Raw genomic sequence first — 15,382 nt, forward strand, 5'->3', positions numbered from 1 at the left:
GCGATGCATCCGATTCACTATCAGCCTCAGCCGCGTTGGTTTGCTTCTGTTGAAAAAGTGACATCAAGTCTGGCTTCTTATTGCCAAATGCCATCGCCACTAGATTTGCCACATCGGCGGCTGTGTTGATGCCTACATGTACAATTTTTTTTTTTTAAGAAAATTGCTTACTTTTATTATCAAATAGATTTACCAAACATTTGACCTGCGAACTTTAAACCCTGGCCAAGATTTTCCGCAACGCCGCGTTTGTTAAGCTGCTTCGTCGGTTCGTTGTGCTCGCTTGCACGGACAAGGAGTATAAGGCAAAGGATTTGCAAGCAACCAATTTTTGTACAGCGCATTTTTAAATTTTCTTCTACAGTCCTCCAGCTGCTAGCCTAGTATATGAAAGCTAAAAATTTCACGATCTAACCGCAATCGCTCCACATGCAAGACTAAATTTCTTATGGTTACTTGGTTGCCCGGGCTTCAATTATTGAAGAAAATTACTTTTGCCACGCAATGTTGCACGCAGTAAATGTTTAAATGATTGCTGTTGTCGCTTTTGCAATGCTTTTGCTGTTTTGTCACCAATTTATTTTCTTCAAACGCATGCATTTGCAAGGTTTATTGGGGTGTTGTTGCTGGTGACTGACTTGGTGTCACTTGAGCGCACTTCGTTGTCATTTTCGTGTCTTTTTTAAAGCTTTTTAATTACCTTAAAGATACATTTTCGTTTATGCATAGCGAGTTTTACTGTTATTCCTCATCATAAATGCTATTTCACATATATTTGGATGTATGAACGCATAATGCCGCCACACAGAAGAGATTAGATATTATAATAAAATAAACGAAAAATGACACTGAAAATGGCACAACGCCGAAACCGGTTTGTCTGCAAACCAAGCTTCACAAGGGATGACGAAAATTCGTTCCAAAATAAATTATCTTACCACCCTGTCGGAAAAATCAACCAACACCAACACACATTGTAATAAACCTTAAAACATCGTTAATAGGATTCCTTTTAGCATTTGACTTACACGCTTGGCTAGTTTGGTTAAAAAAAAAAACGCTGAGATCAAATAAAACGAAAGTCTGAAAATAATGATTTCTCTTTGTCATTCTACTCTAAAAAAATATTCCCTTTTGTTTCTTGATCTAATTCTTACTACTTACTTTAATAATGCTTATTACTTACTTTAGTAAGGATTACTTTAGTAAGGATTAGACAAGGATTAGAGACATGAGCCATTTGACAGTGGTAAGGATTTTTTTTGTTAGTTTTGAGCGGTGCCGTTATTGCAGAGGACCATCGATATGTAGGATGGTAATTAGCTTCCGAGTCTCGGATAAAGGTCGTATTCCTAAACTTGTCTTTTATTTTGAAGCCAGAGTAGATTGAGATTTCTAATTCCCGCAACCTATGTAGCTATCTTGTGGAGTTCAACAGTAAGATCTGGATGTTTAATATGCTCAGAAATATGTGCATCCAAATGCTTTCAGGCAAAGCTCTTTTAAGAACACCTTCCCATTAAAAGCTTTATCAGAAAATCTACTTATAGCCTTACCATTCGAAAGTACACTGGAATATGTGTTTCCAAAGCAAGGGAAACGTGTTGGTGCTTGTCTTTAGTTGTAACTGCGTCATTATTAGTTAATTTTAATTTTCTCCTTTTAAGAGAAGTTCAATCAAAAAACCTCTAGCTCTGTATATTTCATACAAAAAGGCGATAAGAAGTTGGAGAATATGGCTTCAAAAATTTTGAAATAAGAGGTCCTAGAAACTTTTCTTTATAATTCTGAGAGGCAATACATACTACTCATAACTCCAATGTATGTAGTTGTCTATCTAAGTCTTTCTTGATTTCTTCATGATCCACCTTGAAGTACACCACCTTACCGATAAAAAAAAAGAATTATCGAAATCGGTTCAAGTGGTTCAAAGGTATGGTAACATACATAAAAAAAATATTCCGACGAATTGATAACCTCCTCCTCTTTTTGAAGTCGGTTAAAAAAAGCTCGGAGCGAAATAAAATTGCAGAAGTTAACAGCGGAGCGATGAACAGAAAACCTTTGCTCCGAAGCACTGGTGTTTATAATCCTTCGTAGCACGGTTTTGCATTAGTTATTGTCAACTTACGGTAAGCTGAAGAAACTTAAATTCTTATTTATTCTATTGTGGTTTTGATTACTTAAGAAGCTAATCACATACTCGGGCATACAGGGAGCTGCCGTATGCTTATAGACAGAAGTAATAGGATGCAATAACATCTACAGTTTCACAGACAGCCCAGCGGGTTTAAAAGCTCTGGATTCTGTCACACACAACTCGGGAACTGTAGTGAGTTGCCGCAGATCTCCTTAACGTGATGGCAGAGCAGTTCACCTGCCAGGTAATGAAATGACGGATGAGCTTACAAGGAAGAGCACTTCCCTTTCACTTTAACCGTCATAGAAGAGGCAGGGCATGTGGCTCGCTACCTACAAGTTCAATATTCAGGTATTCTTCTTCTTCGAAGCAGGCGAGCGGCGGAGACAACATGCGAAATGGCAAAGCTTATTTGGCCGCAATGGGATGAGAAGAGATCGAGGCAGCACCTCATGCTGAGCAGACGATAGGTCTCTTTCGGTACAGGCACGCGTAATAACTTGGGGTGCCGTTTAACGACTTTTGCAGCAGCTGCAGAGACGATTAGGAGCCTGAATCAGTAACGAGTAAGGCACATACTTTGCGAAGTTCCTGCACTGGTAAGGATTAAACTAAGGCTCATAGATGCTGGAACAATTGGAGATCCTAGCGATTTAACGGGCTTAAAGATGCGGCGATTGCTCAAATTTGCCAACTGCACACACGAGATCCCTAGTGGTACCTGAGCGGGCCCTATGGTGAGCCTAAGTGTGCTGGTGAGCCCACCGGCAGCCACTTCAACCTAATTAACTCACATACAGTTAAATGAACGTAACGAGACGCTAGCTAATATGAAGTAGAGTGTTGAGAAGTAAAGCAAGTTGTAGAAAGTGTTCTATAAAATGTTCGTCCTATTAACCGTATTCAGCGGGGTATGCCCATTGCCGATCGCCATTTTCGTCGAAATACGAACAGAGTAATTTCTTGTGGTAAACGGGTAAAGAATGAAGAGAACACTACTACTAATTGAACTTTCCGGGTCACGGTATCCCAGAGGGATGAATTGGTCAATAGAATTCTCCTGCTATGTATGTATATGTAACACCCTTATAATACTTATTTGCCAAACACAGTCGCTCTATCTGCTCCGAAATTTCAAGGACCTGCGATCCTAACACAAAAACGCCTTTCAAAGTTTCGAAAATTTCAAAATTTAATTATGGCTGTGTTCAGAAATGCATGAAGCTTTTTTATTTCTAAACTATAATTGCGCAACTAAGTTCCAATTCGTCATTTAACCGTGGTTGCGCATACTAGACATTTTCATCAATTATAGTTTAGATAGAAAATCTGCTGATGCTTTCACTTGATGCATTTCCGAACACAGGGTAATACAAGCACACCTAGGCTGGGGGCAGTGCACCACCAGGTCATAAATATCGTCGGTGATACTGCAAAACGGTATACGTCTATTATTACCCTTGACACTTTAATAGTCTAGAATGACAAAACTGTCTACCTTTGGCTGATGAAGATGAACGATTGCCAGAAGCGATCAGATACAGATAACAGATATATTAAGCAACAGAGCTAATAAGTGACATAGCACGTTTTGCAGTATCATCGACGATATATTCCGAAGCTAAGAAATTTTTGCTGAGGTCACTTCGTTGCATGCATCACCAATTTTGCGATAAGAATGATCAGAGCTCATATAGAAATCAAAAAGTCTTTGCGCACCCACCAATAATTTCAGCAAATGCAAATATCTGAAAACTTTGTGTTGCCATGATAACGAATGCTCATTTCATTAATTGATTGCCTTTGTTTAATTTTAATATGCACAACATTATTTCCTTGAACGGCATGTGCATATAAATACATATTTGATAACAAATGCAGAACCAATCATTTATTTGTATGTTTAATGGAATATTTTTTTTTCATTGGTTTCTTTAAGGTACGTGGCCACCAAAGAGCGCCATCTGACTCAAAAGAATTCCATGAGGTGACCAAGCGCGATGCACTCAAATCGCTCGAAAATGATTTGGATCGGTTGTTGCGCACTGCGCCAGCGGAAAAGCGCCCCGAGTTGCAAAAGGAAATGGTGCGATTCGCCGATTTGTTTGGACGCTTTCTGCAAGAAGGTAAGTGTGTATGGAGTTGCGATTGCTATCACACATACTTACATTTAAATAACTATGATCCCGTTTTTCCACTAAAACAGAGGGTCCTTCTATTGATTGGGACAAAATTCAGAAGTTGCCTGCGAACGCCGTCATGGATTACTCCAATCTGAGTTCGCCTAAAAATGAGCAGGTAACATGCCGACTTGATTTTATTTTTGCGTATACATATTTTTAAATTTCATATTCTTGTATTATTTCCATTTATTAAATATATATGCCTGTTTCTATTCAAACTCTCATTTTTTGTATGTGAATTGGTGAACCATTTTGATTCTGGTGTTTAATAGAACGAGGTAACAAATTGTAATTAATGTTTGAGATATTGAAAATGCCAAACCTAAATACTTAAATTATTTCTATAAATCTGCTAGTATATATAGCAAATGCTTTTACTTGAATTTCGATTGGCTTTTGTAATGTAATCTACATACATATACAAACCAACTATAACCACTTTCCACTTTCCTCGTATTTTAAATACATACTTTTCACTATCGAATTTTCTATTAACTGTACATATTTTTAAATATTAACTTTTCACTTTTACCATTTTGCGTACTAATTGCTTCTTTCGAATACTTTCCACCAGCGCTGGTTTATGGTTGTAAGTGTTTTATACTTTTTATCTAAACTTCTACGAGATATCTAGCGTTGTCTAATGTTGGCCGATATTAAATTTGGAAAAGAAATGCATTGGTTTATAGTGAGCTTGAGATTCCAGCAAGCAAAGAGAAAAATGCAAAAATTTATACAAAATACGACTCTTAGGAAATTAAATTGTTAGGCTATTCAACATAGAAACGCTGGTTATTTTTACAATATTTCGAAACACCATTGCCACATTTTAGTAGCTTTTCATTTTCTTAGCACTTTGTATAAACAATTGGCATTCGAAAGTAAACAAAAAAAACATAAAAATTTGGTAAAAATGATCCCAAAAAATGCAACTCAAAACACCAGATTTTTAATCTTACTACTTCATACTTAGCTAATAAAATAAGAAGAAAAACCAGTGAGTGAAATGAAAATGATTTAAAAGAGTATTTTTAAAAAAGCATACGATTTCTTGGGTATTTCTAAAAGTTTACCACCAATAAGTTATGTTACCAATGTTAAAACTAGAACATGCTTTAAAAAAAAATTGAAAAGCACATTTTACCAATTTAAAAACCAACTTTAAGCAGGCCGTACCCATGTATAGTATGCCCATGTGTAGCAAAAATTTTAGTTAATTTTTCACTTTGGGTTTTTATGGCCAAAAATAAGTTTGGTTAACAGTTTTTGAAAAGAAAATAACATAATTTTCGGTTTAAATTTTTAGGCACTCATAAAAAAGAAAGTTAATAGCTTCTTTTGGAACTAAAAATTCCGGCTATGACGCTATTTCTGCCGCAAGGTTCAGTAAATTCTTAAATGTTTCCGAAATCCCAAAATCCCAAAAGGCCAACGGAAGCTTTCCGAATGTAAAATACTAAGAAGTTCTGAGAATACTAAAAGTTTCCGAAATTTGAAATAAAAATTTCGAAAACTCTCGAAAAATTACGCAGGAAGAATCTCAAGGGCTCCATAAAAGTCCCGAACGAATTCTGAATGGTCCCGGGAAAATCTTGAAGTTCCTTGAAGGTTATCTAAAAGTGTCGAATAAGTCCCAAGTAATTCCGAACTACCCGAAGTGCCCGGACAAACTACCGAAAAATTTACTTAGAATCACTGAAATTCTGAAAGAACTTAAAGCTTCGGAAAAGTTAAACACGAGGAAGCCCAAAGAGCCCCTAAAAAAACAGCGAATGATTTCTGAATAGTCCCGAGAAAATCTTGAAGCTATCGAAACAATTTCCAAAAATAATTTTAAAAGGTCCGAAATATTCTGGAAGAATACTTGAAAATTTCTGAAAGATCTCGATAAGTTAATTATGTAGGTACTAAGAATCTCCGAAGTTCAAAAAACTCCCAAAGTCAAAGACGCAGAATCCCGAATGGCCCGAGTAAAATTATGAATGGTCCCTACAAAATCTTGTAGTTTTCGAAAAATTCGGAAAGGTTCAAAATGTCTGGAAAGTCCAGGAAAAATTCCAAAAGGTAAAGTACAAGAATTTCCGATGTTCAGAAAAAATGCATGGAAAGTTAAACTCGAAAAATCCCGAAGCCCGAAAAGTTCCGAGAAAGCTCTGAATAGTCCGAGAAAAACTTGAAATTATCGAAAAAATCGGCAGGTCGCGAAATAACTCCAAGTGTCCTGGTAAATTCCCAAAACAGTTCTGGAAGGCCCACAAAAAAGTCACAAAAAATTGGAGTGGTTCTGACAAAACCATGATTAGTATCGATAAACCCCGTTTTCTGGATCAATCAAAATTTCAAAAAATCGAAAAATTTTAATCATTTTCTGTCCTAACAATTATGTTTCAAACTTTGGGCCGTTTTCTCAAGTAGCTTTTAAAATTTATCTGCCCTTCAAACAAATGATTTGGAATTTTTTTTTTCGATATTCCTTGATCAAAGTAATGAATCTAATGAAGAAATCACTTATATTGAGGGTACGTTAAAGGGTATATTAATGCGGTTTTGATTTCAAAATCTAAGCGCAATTTTTATTTAAAATTATTTAAAATCGTGATTTTAATTTTTCTCTAACTTCAGGACATCTTTGACTACATGCAATATAGCTAGAGCGGTATACATGTATGTATATCAAAATGTCACTTTAGGCATTAATACTAGCTTCTAATTTACATACCATCATATAAGTACGGGCCTTAAAAAGCCTCCTTTCTCGATTTTCTTCTTTTTTCGCTTCTATGCATTTGAATTATTATTGGCTTACTTTCATTCTGTTGTTCTTTTGTTATTCGTCTCTTCAATCACTCCTACAATAATTTACTGATTCACGATACTTAAATGTTTTCTTTATCTTCAAAGCAGATTCGCACAATGTTAGACAAATTGGTTGTCGTAAAGCTGAATGGTGGTCTGGGTACATCTATGGGTTGCCATGGTCCTAAGAGTGTCATACCCGTGCGCTCCGATCTAACGTTCCTCGATTTAACTGTGCAACAAATTGAGGTAAGTATTGAATATAAAATTTTCACATAACCAAATTTTACCATCATCCATCGCAGCATTTGAATAAAACATACGATGCCAATGTACCGCTGGTGCTTATGAATTCATTCAACACTGATGAAGATACACAAAAAATCATACGCAAATATACCGGCTTTCGTGTTCAAATTCACACATTTAATCAGAGCTGTTTTCCGCGCATCAGCCGTGAATCATTCTTGCCAGTTGCCAAAGATTTGGATGTGGAGAAAGATATTGATGCGTATGTTGTTTGAATTTATTTAAGTAAAGAAATGTTCAGAGGATAAATTTCAAATATTGCCTTACAGCTGGTATCCACCCGGTCACGGCGACTTCTACGATACCTTCCGCAATTCTGGTCTGCTAAAGAAGTTTATCGACGAGGGCCGTGAATATTGTTTCCTTTCCAACATTGATAATCTGGGCGCTACCGTGGACTTGGCCATACTCAATAAATTGCTGGGTGAGGAACGTTCCGCACAACCTGTCGAATTTGTGATGGAAGTCACTGACAAAACACGTGCTGACGTCAAGGTAGGTTTGCTAGAAATAAATATTCGTTTAACTTTTAAAACTTATAAAAATTGGTTTCTTCTACTTCTTCAGGGTGGTACGCTCATTAACTTGGAAAACAAACTACGTTTGCTGGAAATCGCACAAGTGCCAAAAGAACATGTCGACGACTTCAAATCAGTAAAAACATTTAAATTCTTCAACACCAATAACATCTGGGCGAAATTGGATGGTAAGCAGGAGAAGAGTGTCTTGCATAGAATTCTAGTGCGCTTTCAGTTTAGTGCAAATATGTACTCACCGTTTTGTACATTCTTTTCATACAACAAAATAAAAACAATTGAAACCAGAAATATGACACTTACTAGGGCTGTTCAGGATCAAGGTGCATATGATCTCGCATTTGCATATTTCGGCGCATTTGTAAATTTACAACCATAAAATGCAAACGGTAGCCATGGTAGCAAGCATATAATTCGTAAATGCAAATACAAATGCAAATCCAAGACCATTTGCACAATATCCTGAACAGCCCTACTATTCACATATATGCATATGTACATATTTGCTAAAACTCAATAGCATCATGCCTAAAATACTGCAATATTTTTACACCTGCCATCTAATTTTTCACAGCTATCGATCGTGTACTCCGCGAGCGCACGCTCAAAATGGAGATCATTGTCAACAACAAAACAATGGAAAATGGTGTACGCGTAGTGCAACTGGAAACAGCCGTTGGTGCTGCCATGAAGTGTTTTGATGGCGCCATCGGCATCAATGTGCCACGTTCACGTTTCTTGCCAGTGAAAAAGACTTCGGATTTGTTGTTAGTCATGTCAAATCTGTATCACCTGAAAAACGGCAGTCTAGCCATGTCACCACAACGCATGTTCCCCACCACACCGCTTGTTAAGTTGGGCGAAAATCACTTCTCAAAGGTGAAAGAGTTCCTTGGCCGCTTCGCCAACATACCCGATATTATTGAGCTTGATCATTTGACGGTGTCCGGCGATGTCACATTTGGTCGCGGTGTGTCGCTTAGGGTATGTTTTTTGTTTTTTAAATATTATTTCAATTGATTTATTTTTTCGTAACTTAAAATTCGTTTTCCTTTGCAGGGTACTGTTATTATTATTGCTAATCATGGTGATCGTATTGATATACCAGCTGGTGCCATTCTGGACAATAAGATCGTCTCCGGTAATATGCGTATTTTGGATCATTAAAAAAGTTGCAGATCGCCGATGCTGTCCAAAAAACGCAAAGACTTCCTTATGAAATAAATCAGGAATTATTACGTAGAGTAGTCAGTTGCATATTTTTATAAGTGAAAAAGTTCAGGTGAAAACAAATAAAAAAAAAAATTATNTAAGATCGTCTCCGGTAATATGCGTATTTTGGATCATTAAAAAAGTTGCAAATCGCCGATGCTGTCCAAAAAAACGCAAAGACTTCCTTATGAAAAATATCAGGAATTATTACGTAGAGTAGTCAGTTGCATATTTTTATAAGTGAAAAAGTTCAGGTGAAAACAAATAAAAAAAAAAATTATATATTCATAAAAATGTCGCGCGGGAAAAAGTTTTATAAATCAATTTCGCAGGCATACATAAGCAATCCTGTAGATAATCGTGTATTGTTTTAAAATTTCCAAACGTTACAGGTAGTTTGTAAAGCAAAAATGTGAAAATTATTATATTTTAAGTGCAATTAAGAATTAAAAATTCCCAAATTGTTTTTATTTCGTTTGTTTTGTGTATCAGTAGGCGTTTTGTTTTTTAAATGCGCCTGCATCATGCCAAACTGTAGACGATANATTTCGTTTGTTTTGTGTATCAGTAGGCGTTTTGTTTTTTAAATGCGCCTACATCATGCCAAATCGTAGGCGATGCTTTTTGCCAAATTATATTTTGTAAAGTTTAACTGTTTTCTAATAGTTATTGTGTTACTTATTTGTAGGTTTAGCTTGCAAAATCCCCTTTAATTGAAGCCACATACTTACATTATATACTATGTATGCATACCCACAGCCAGATTGTTAAACAATTTGTAGAATAAAATTCGAAAACTTTAAATTTATACTTGTTTTATCTTTGTTAGTAATTTATTTAAGGGTTTTGGTGTCACATCCCTTAGCAGAAGTACAGGAAAGAAGAAAACAACCCGAGAAAACTTCACTTCACTCCACATCCAATAACGTTCGACTCGAACTGCAGCCATCCATATACTCTTCTTCTTCGCTGAATAGCTGCTCTGCGAACGGCCCAAACTCCATGTGCTGCGACTTGGAGCAGCCCCATTTCATTGCTTCCTTGCAAGTAATATCCAAATTGACGCTGAATTGGTCGCGTGGCCATTTCGTTGGCCATACAAAGTCATTGGCGTCAACCTCAAGACAAGAACGAAATAGTGAACAAATTTTCTTCGAACCATGCATGGTGAATGTGAAGAGTGTTTTGGGCACACGCTTGGTATTGCTTATATCGTTGCCGTATACATAGATCTCGCTGAGGCACTCCCAAACGCGTCTAATTGGGGGGAACAAAAAATATTCAGTTATCTTTTAGTTTTCGGCAAGTAATAGATANATTTTCTTCGAACCATGCATGGTGAATGTGAAGAGTGTTTTGGGCACACGCTTGGTATTGCTTATATCGTTGCCGTATACATAGATCTCGCTGAGGCACTCCCAAACGCGTCTAATTGGGGGAAAAAAATATTCAGTTATCTTTTAGTTTTCGGCAAGTAATAGAAATTGAGTTATTTACTTGAAAGCTTTTCCTGTAATATTGGCCATTAACATTTCGGAGAGTATGAGGAGCAAGTTGCAGCGCTTTTCTGGTTGATCGCGGGATCGACTTTTCGATGTCCATAGCATGCCCAGCCAAGGGCCTCTCAACTCCACGACGATGCGGCTGTGCAATGGCATTGCGGCGGAAGAGATTATGGTGGACTTGTCGAATTTCTGGAAATTTTGAAGAATTAAGATTTGGAAGATGTGCATTACTGCAAAAGACCATAAGTAAAACTACTTTTGGAGGGGTCTTTTTTTTAATAGATGACTCGTGCTCGAAAGTAAAAGGTTACCCCCTCAGAACTTTCTCGCTTCTTCACTATAAGGAATCCCCTATGAAATCCTCGGCAACCCTTTTCATCACCTGGACGTGCAGGTCAGACTAAATCTAGGAATTCACATCGATGGCGAACCAATTATGACTGTGAGCAATCCAAAAATACTGAGAGTTACCTTCGGAAGTTCGCTATTTTTCTCAGCGCACAATCTAAATTGTCAACAGAGTACAGAGCCGCAACAAGCTACTCAAGGCGCTAGCTGGCAGCACCTGGGGCAAAGACAATGAAACGTTGTTGGCAACTTACAGCAAATGGGTTGGCCGGTACTAAACTATGCGGCGCCCGTGTGGTGGGCGGGGATTAGTAGAACGCAGTGGACGAAGGTACAGACTTGGCAAAACACGGCACTCCGGAAGGCCATCGGATTCCTTCCTCTGTCGCCACAGCACCACCTGTCAAGGCGCACAATACAATGCCGTGCAAGCAATTCCTAAATTCCGAAGAGCCCTCGCCAATGGACGTTAGACGGCATCTATACGAACAAGCGGACGAAGTCCAGAGGTTGATGAACGCAGTCGACAAGCCATGAACTGCATTCACAGGGAGTTAGTCTCGATTTACACCGACCTGTGAATGGCTTTTTGGGAACACAGCCACCTGACGTGGACCAGACAGAACTTATTCCATAGCCCAGCTTCGTACTGGATAATGCAGCAGGCTAAACTCTTACCTGAGTAGGATAAATGCAGATGTGCCCAATAAGCGCCTGGCAAGCGAACGGTCAACTCCCGACTCGCGGTACCTCTTCACATGCCCCCTAAACCCCACTCAATTGACGCCTCTCTCCCTATGGACTAACCCAGTTGGAGTGGCACGAGCCGATCTAGACAGGGCGAAGTAGCCGCTAAAACAATAACAACAACGCCAAAATGCTGTAAGGAGGGTAGCCTTAGTAGCATTAGAGCTAATGAAAGCATTTCATACGGTATTTCACGGAGTGCTTCTTGAAGATATTGAAAAAAGTTGCCTTTCACCTGGATTAAAGTTGTGTCATTTCGTCCAAATTAAGAAGCATAAAACAGGAAAACCCTAATGGCGAGGCCTTTTCACCACTAGTGTTTAATTCTATATATCGAGATCCTCTTCAGAGGCCTTTCGCCGATAAGTGTTTGATTTTCGTGCAGGGCAACGACATTCATGACTACTGTTTCAAAGAGAATAGTTTCTCTTAGATCTTTCCGTCTTCAGCACTGCATGGTATCCAACTTTACCTTTTCTCAGCGAAGTCAGCAGCAACTCGTTTTACTATCTGTTCTAAGAAGGTCAACCTGAACTTACATCAAAACGCGTGTGTGGTCACCGATGACTAGTAGGACGTAGTGCACGTAGCTCCAGACTTATCACAACGCCGCACGTGGGACTGCAATAAGATGCTTACTGATGTCGCTTGGAACTTCAAAAGCCATTTCATGGACCTCAAAGACTAAGTTTAGTTAGCCGCCGAACCAGACGAACTATACAAAGGCCAAACTATACAAGTCACCGGAGACCTACCATCTAACACAGATGAACAGCTCGAGTTGCTCGCATGGGACCTGCGTTAATTTGGCACAACCTCTTACTGAATGTTGAAGGAGTTTAAACTGCTATATGGAATAAAACCCGAAATATCCGATAACAGAGGGTGTCTATCACGTTACTAACCACATAAATCAGTCATGGGCCAGCCCTAACAGTACTTCCATTTACCTTAAAAAACCGCATTAACGTCAAATTGTGCAGCAACCTCGCGTGCTGCGAACGTCGATCTCCAATCAATTCATCGACCATGTCATAAAAATGCAACAGAAAAGTATTGATCTGCAACACTTGCGGGCAGAAGGGATCCTTGTATGAGCTGCGTAGCATAGGCAAGATGCAACCACAGAAAGTGGACTCGTAACCCGACTTCACATAGACCTCGGTCGCTTGTTCGATCGTTTGTAAGGCTGCGCACTCGTAACTACTCGCATTGGTGAGCTTGGATTTATGCAATGCCTTCTTGAATTCGTGCATTACGAAGGCATCGTTGGCATCACGCAGCCGCTTCGAAGTGCCGCGTATACGATTGTGATGCCAAATATTTATATAGCCGATGATCTTCTCGAGCAACTCGATTGGCAGATCGCAAAGATTGAGCGGTGGATTTGAGTTGTCCACGCGATGGCGTACTTTGAGCTGACGTCGTGGTACCTTGGCGATGGGTTCATCGTTGGATTGATCGCTACCCGATGTGCACTTCAATTTTGGCATACCGAAACGGTAATATTCACAGAAAAGTGTTATGTAAATAAAATAATTTATTTTCTAGTTGATTGGAATTTGTCGATGCATTCGAAAAGCGCGAATCACTAGACACACAATGAACTAACAAATACGAAAACTAAAATAAACAAATACACAAATTTAACCTTTCCGTTCGATATTTTCTTAATTATGACAAATTTTGAAATTCAATTAACAATAATATATACAGTAACAAACGGAAACAGTATTGTTTATAACTACAACATAACTCACACACGAAATTTTCACTAACAGAAATTAAAAATTATGAAAATACGAATTGATTCACAAATTTTGAAGCGAACTCGCTTTTCAAATTTATAAATGCATTTTTCCGTTGTCAATTTTGACAAGTATACTACTCATTTTGTAGCGAGTGTTACAAATAATTAGAAAATAATTATAAGTTCAAACAACTAAATAAAATTACTGTAAATTAAACTCATTATCTAGCTTTTAGTTAAAGATTTATTAATTAAAAATGTTATATGAATCTTATACGAAAATATTTAGAGTATAATGGGCCAATTTTAACAGTTCAAACTTTTGGTTATATTTTGAAATAAACTATTTTTACAAATGAATTCAACAAATTGAATTGCTTAAGTTTTAATAATTTTTTAAAAACAAACTACATATAGCTAATATTTTGTGTATAAGAATATATACTAGGTGTGTATGTATTTATATATAATTCGGTTAAATTAAAGCTTTAGGTATATATGTCTGTATGTATTTTAGTTAATTTAATTATTATAAATAGTACTCAAGTTTAAGTGTAAGACTAAATAAACATACATTTATACATGTAATTTTTAATTGAAATATCTTTGTTTTTGGGTTTGCTATTAGTTTCTTAGTTTTACTTCTTCTTCTTCTTCTTCTATAGACCTTGTACATAAGCATTGCTTTCGATTTCGTTAAGTAGTTTTTTTGAAAGCCTTTCCCTTGAAAACTTGGTGCTGTATTTTGGATGATTTTTTAATTGATTTATTAGGAAATTTGCTTTATTGTATATAAATATTTGCGTTTTTATGACCGAAGCACTTAGGTTAGGTTAGGTTGGCTGATTTGAAAGAAAGGTATCCTCATATAGACAAGTTGTCGTAATGTCTCCACGCTTATGCAGAATGTGGGCAGATATACGTATGGCTGACGGCTAAAGGTTAAGTAGGCTCTGCCCAATGCACAAGAAAGGCGACCCTGCGACTACTGCGAGACCGACCTCCTAAACGTCGCCACCATAAACCAAGGGGTCTACTCTGTACTGCGCTTCGAAAAGCAAATCATTCGGATTAGAATACTCGGCACTATGAGCTTGTATTAGTAATAGCCGAATCTTCGCGCCGTGTGAGAAGGATTGATTATATTAATTTTATTATTGTTATTAAAATTTCGTTGAGTAGTACTAGGAGATCGGTTAGTATTGGGAAAGTCCTCTTCGAGTTACAGTCGGTATCAAATGTAAGTGTACACCTTATTGTAATGTAAAAATCACAATTATTTTAATGCAAAATTGTTTTGATTAATTATTTATGAAAATATAGTTCATTCTATAACATAAACCACAAAAGCAAAGTTTCACACTTTATATAAAGTTCAAAAAAATTCAAACAATTTTCAACAAAATTTCAAAATTTTTATACAGAATTTCTAGAAAATTTTCGAGTTTGCAGTTTTATAGCCCGTTCAATTTTAGTAAAATAGAGTGCAAGCTTCAAGGCGCTGCAAATTACCTTTGATTTTTTATATGTATATTTTTTTTTGAGGGTGTCGCGCGTTTTCTTCCATATAACGCGTGATCAAAATCTATTTTTATATGAAAGAAAATGCCCAACACCCTCCACAAAAAAAATCTAAAAAATCAACTATAATTTCTAGCGACTTCAACGGGCTACAAAATAGCATACTCGAAAATTGTGTAGAAACTCTGAATAAAAATTTTGAAATTTTGATGAAAATTGTTTGAATTTTTAATGAAAAAATTTTTCATCAAAATAATTGTGAATTTTATATCACAGAAAGGTGTACACCAAGGTACATTCAACAGGTAGTATCAGTAGAGCAGCTGATTTGATTT

General features: G+C 37.2%; 2 protein-coding genes across 3 annotated transcripts; one reads left to right on the forward strand and one right to left on the reverse strand.

The window, feature by feature from the left end:
• The first annotated feature begins 4,031 nt into the window (after positions 1–4,031).
• Positions 4,032–9,269, forward strand: UGP (UDP-glucose pyrophosphorylase). Of its 2 annotated transcripts, XM_017634547.1 has the most exons (9): positions 4,032–4,266; positions 4,347–4,438; positions 4,596–4,601; positions 7,228–7,368; positions 7,425–7,630; positions 7,698–7,923; positions 7,996–8,134; positions 8,539–8,948; positions 9,024–9,269. In XM_017634547.1, exons 1-9 carry the CDS (start codon positions 4,047–4,049, stop codon positions 9,129–9,131), a joined length of 1,548 nt encoding a protein of 515 aa, XP_017490036.1. In that variant the 5' UTR covers positions 4,032–4,046; the 3' UTR covers positions 9,132–9,269. The 2 variants fall into 2 exon arrangements, with proteins under 2 accessions (XP_017490036.1, XP_017490037.1); XM_017634548.1 differs by lacking the exon at positions 4,596–4,601.
• Positions 9,270–9,721: 452 nt separating this feature from the next.
• LOC108378261 (uncharacterized) lies at positions 9,722–13,434 on the reverse strand. The gene is made up of 3 exons (XM_017634549.1): positions 12,727–13,434; positions 10,674–10,870; positions 9,722–10,433 (listed from the first exon to the last, which is right to left on the reverse strand). Exons 1-3 carry the CDS (start codon positions 13,267–13,269, stop codon positions 10,085–10,087), a joined length of 1,089 nt encoding a protein of 362 aa, XP_017490038.1. The 5' UTR covers positions 13,270–13,434; the 3' UTR covers positions 9,722–10,084.
• Positions 13,435–15,382: the final 1,948 nt, after the last annotated feature.

Source organism: Rhagoletis zephyria, unplaced genomic scaffold, assembly GCF_001687245.7.
Source record: "Rhagoletis zephyria isolate East Lansing unplaced genomic scaffold, Rhagoletis_zephyria_1.1 Rzeph_scaffold_13688, whole genome shotgun sequence".
NCBI lineage: Eukaryota > Metazoa > Arthropoda > Insecta > Diptera > Tephritidae > Rhagoletis > Rhagoletis zephyria.

What these genes read in the sequence shown, in the direction of transcription:
- UGP (XM_017634547.1), top strand. Translation starts at nt 4,047, where the DNA reads ATGGAATATTTTTTTTTCATTGGTTTCTTTAAGGTACGTGGCCACCAA. An exon ending in GTGGAGAAAGATATTGATGC is followed by an intron (nt 7,631 to 7,697) that starts GTATGTTGTTTG and finishes ATTGCCTTACAG; the next exon opens with CTGGTATCCACCCGGTCACG. An exon ending in CATCTGGGCGAAATTGGATG is followed by an intron (nt 8,135 to 8,538) that starts GTAAGCAGGAGA and finishes AATTTTTCACAG; the next exon opens with CTATCGATCGTGTACTCCGC.
- LOC108378261 (XM_017634549.1), bottom strand. Translation starts at nt 13,269, where the DNA reads ATGCCAAAATTGAAGTGCACATCGGGTAGCGATCAATCCAACGATGAA. An exon ending in CGTTAATGCGGTTTTTTAAG is followed by an intron (nt 10,871 to 12,726) that starts GTAAATGGAAGT and finishes CAAAATTTCCAG; the next exon opens with AAATTCGACAAGTCCACCAT. An exon ending in ATTACAGGAAAAGCTTTCAA is followed by an intron (nt 10,434 to 10,673) that starts GTAAATAACTCA and finishes CCCCCCAATTAG; the next exon opens with ACGCGTTTGGGAGTGCCTCA.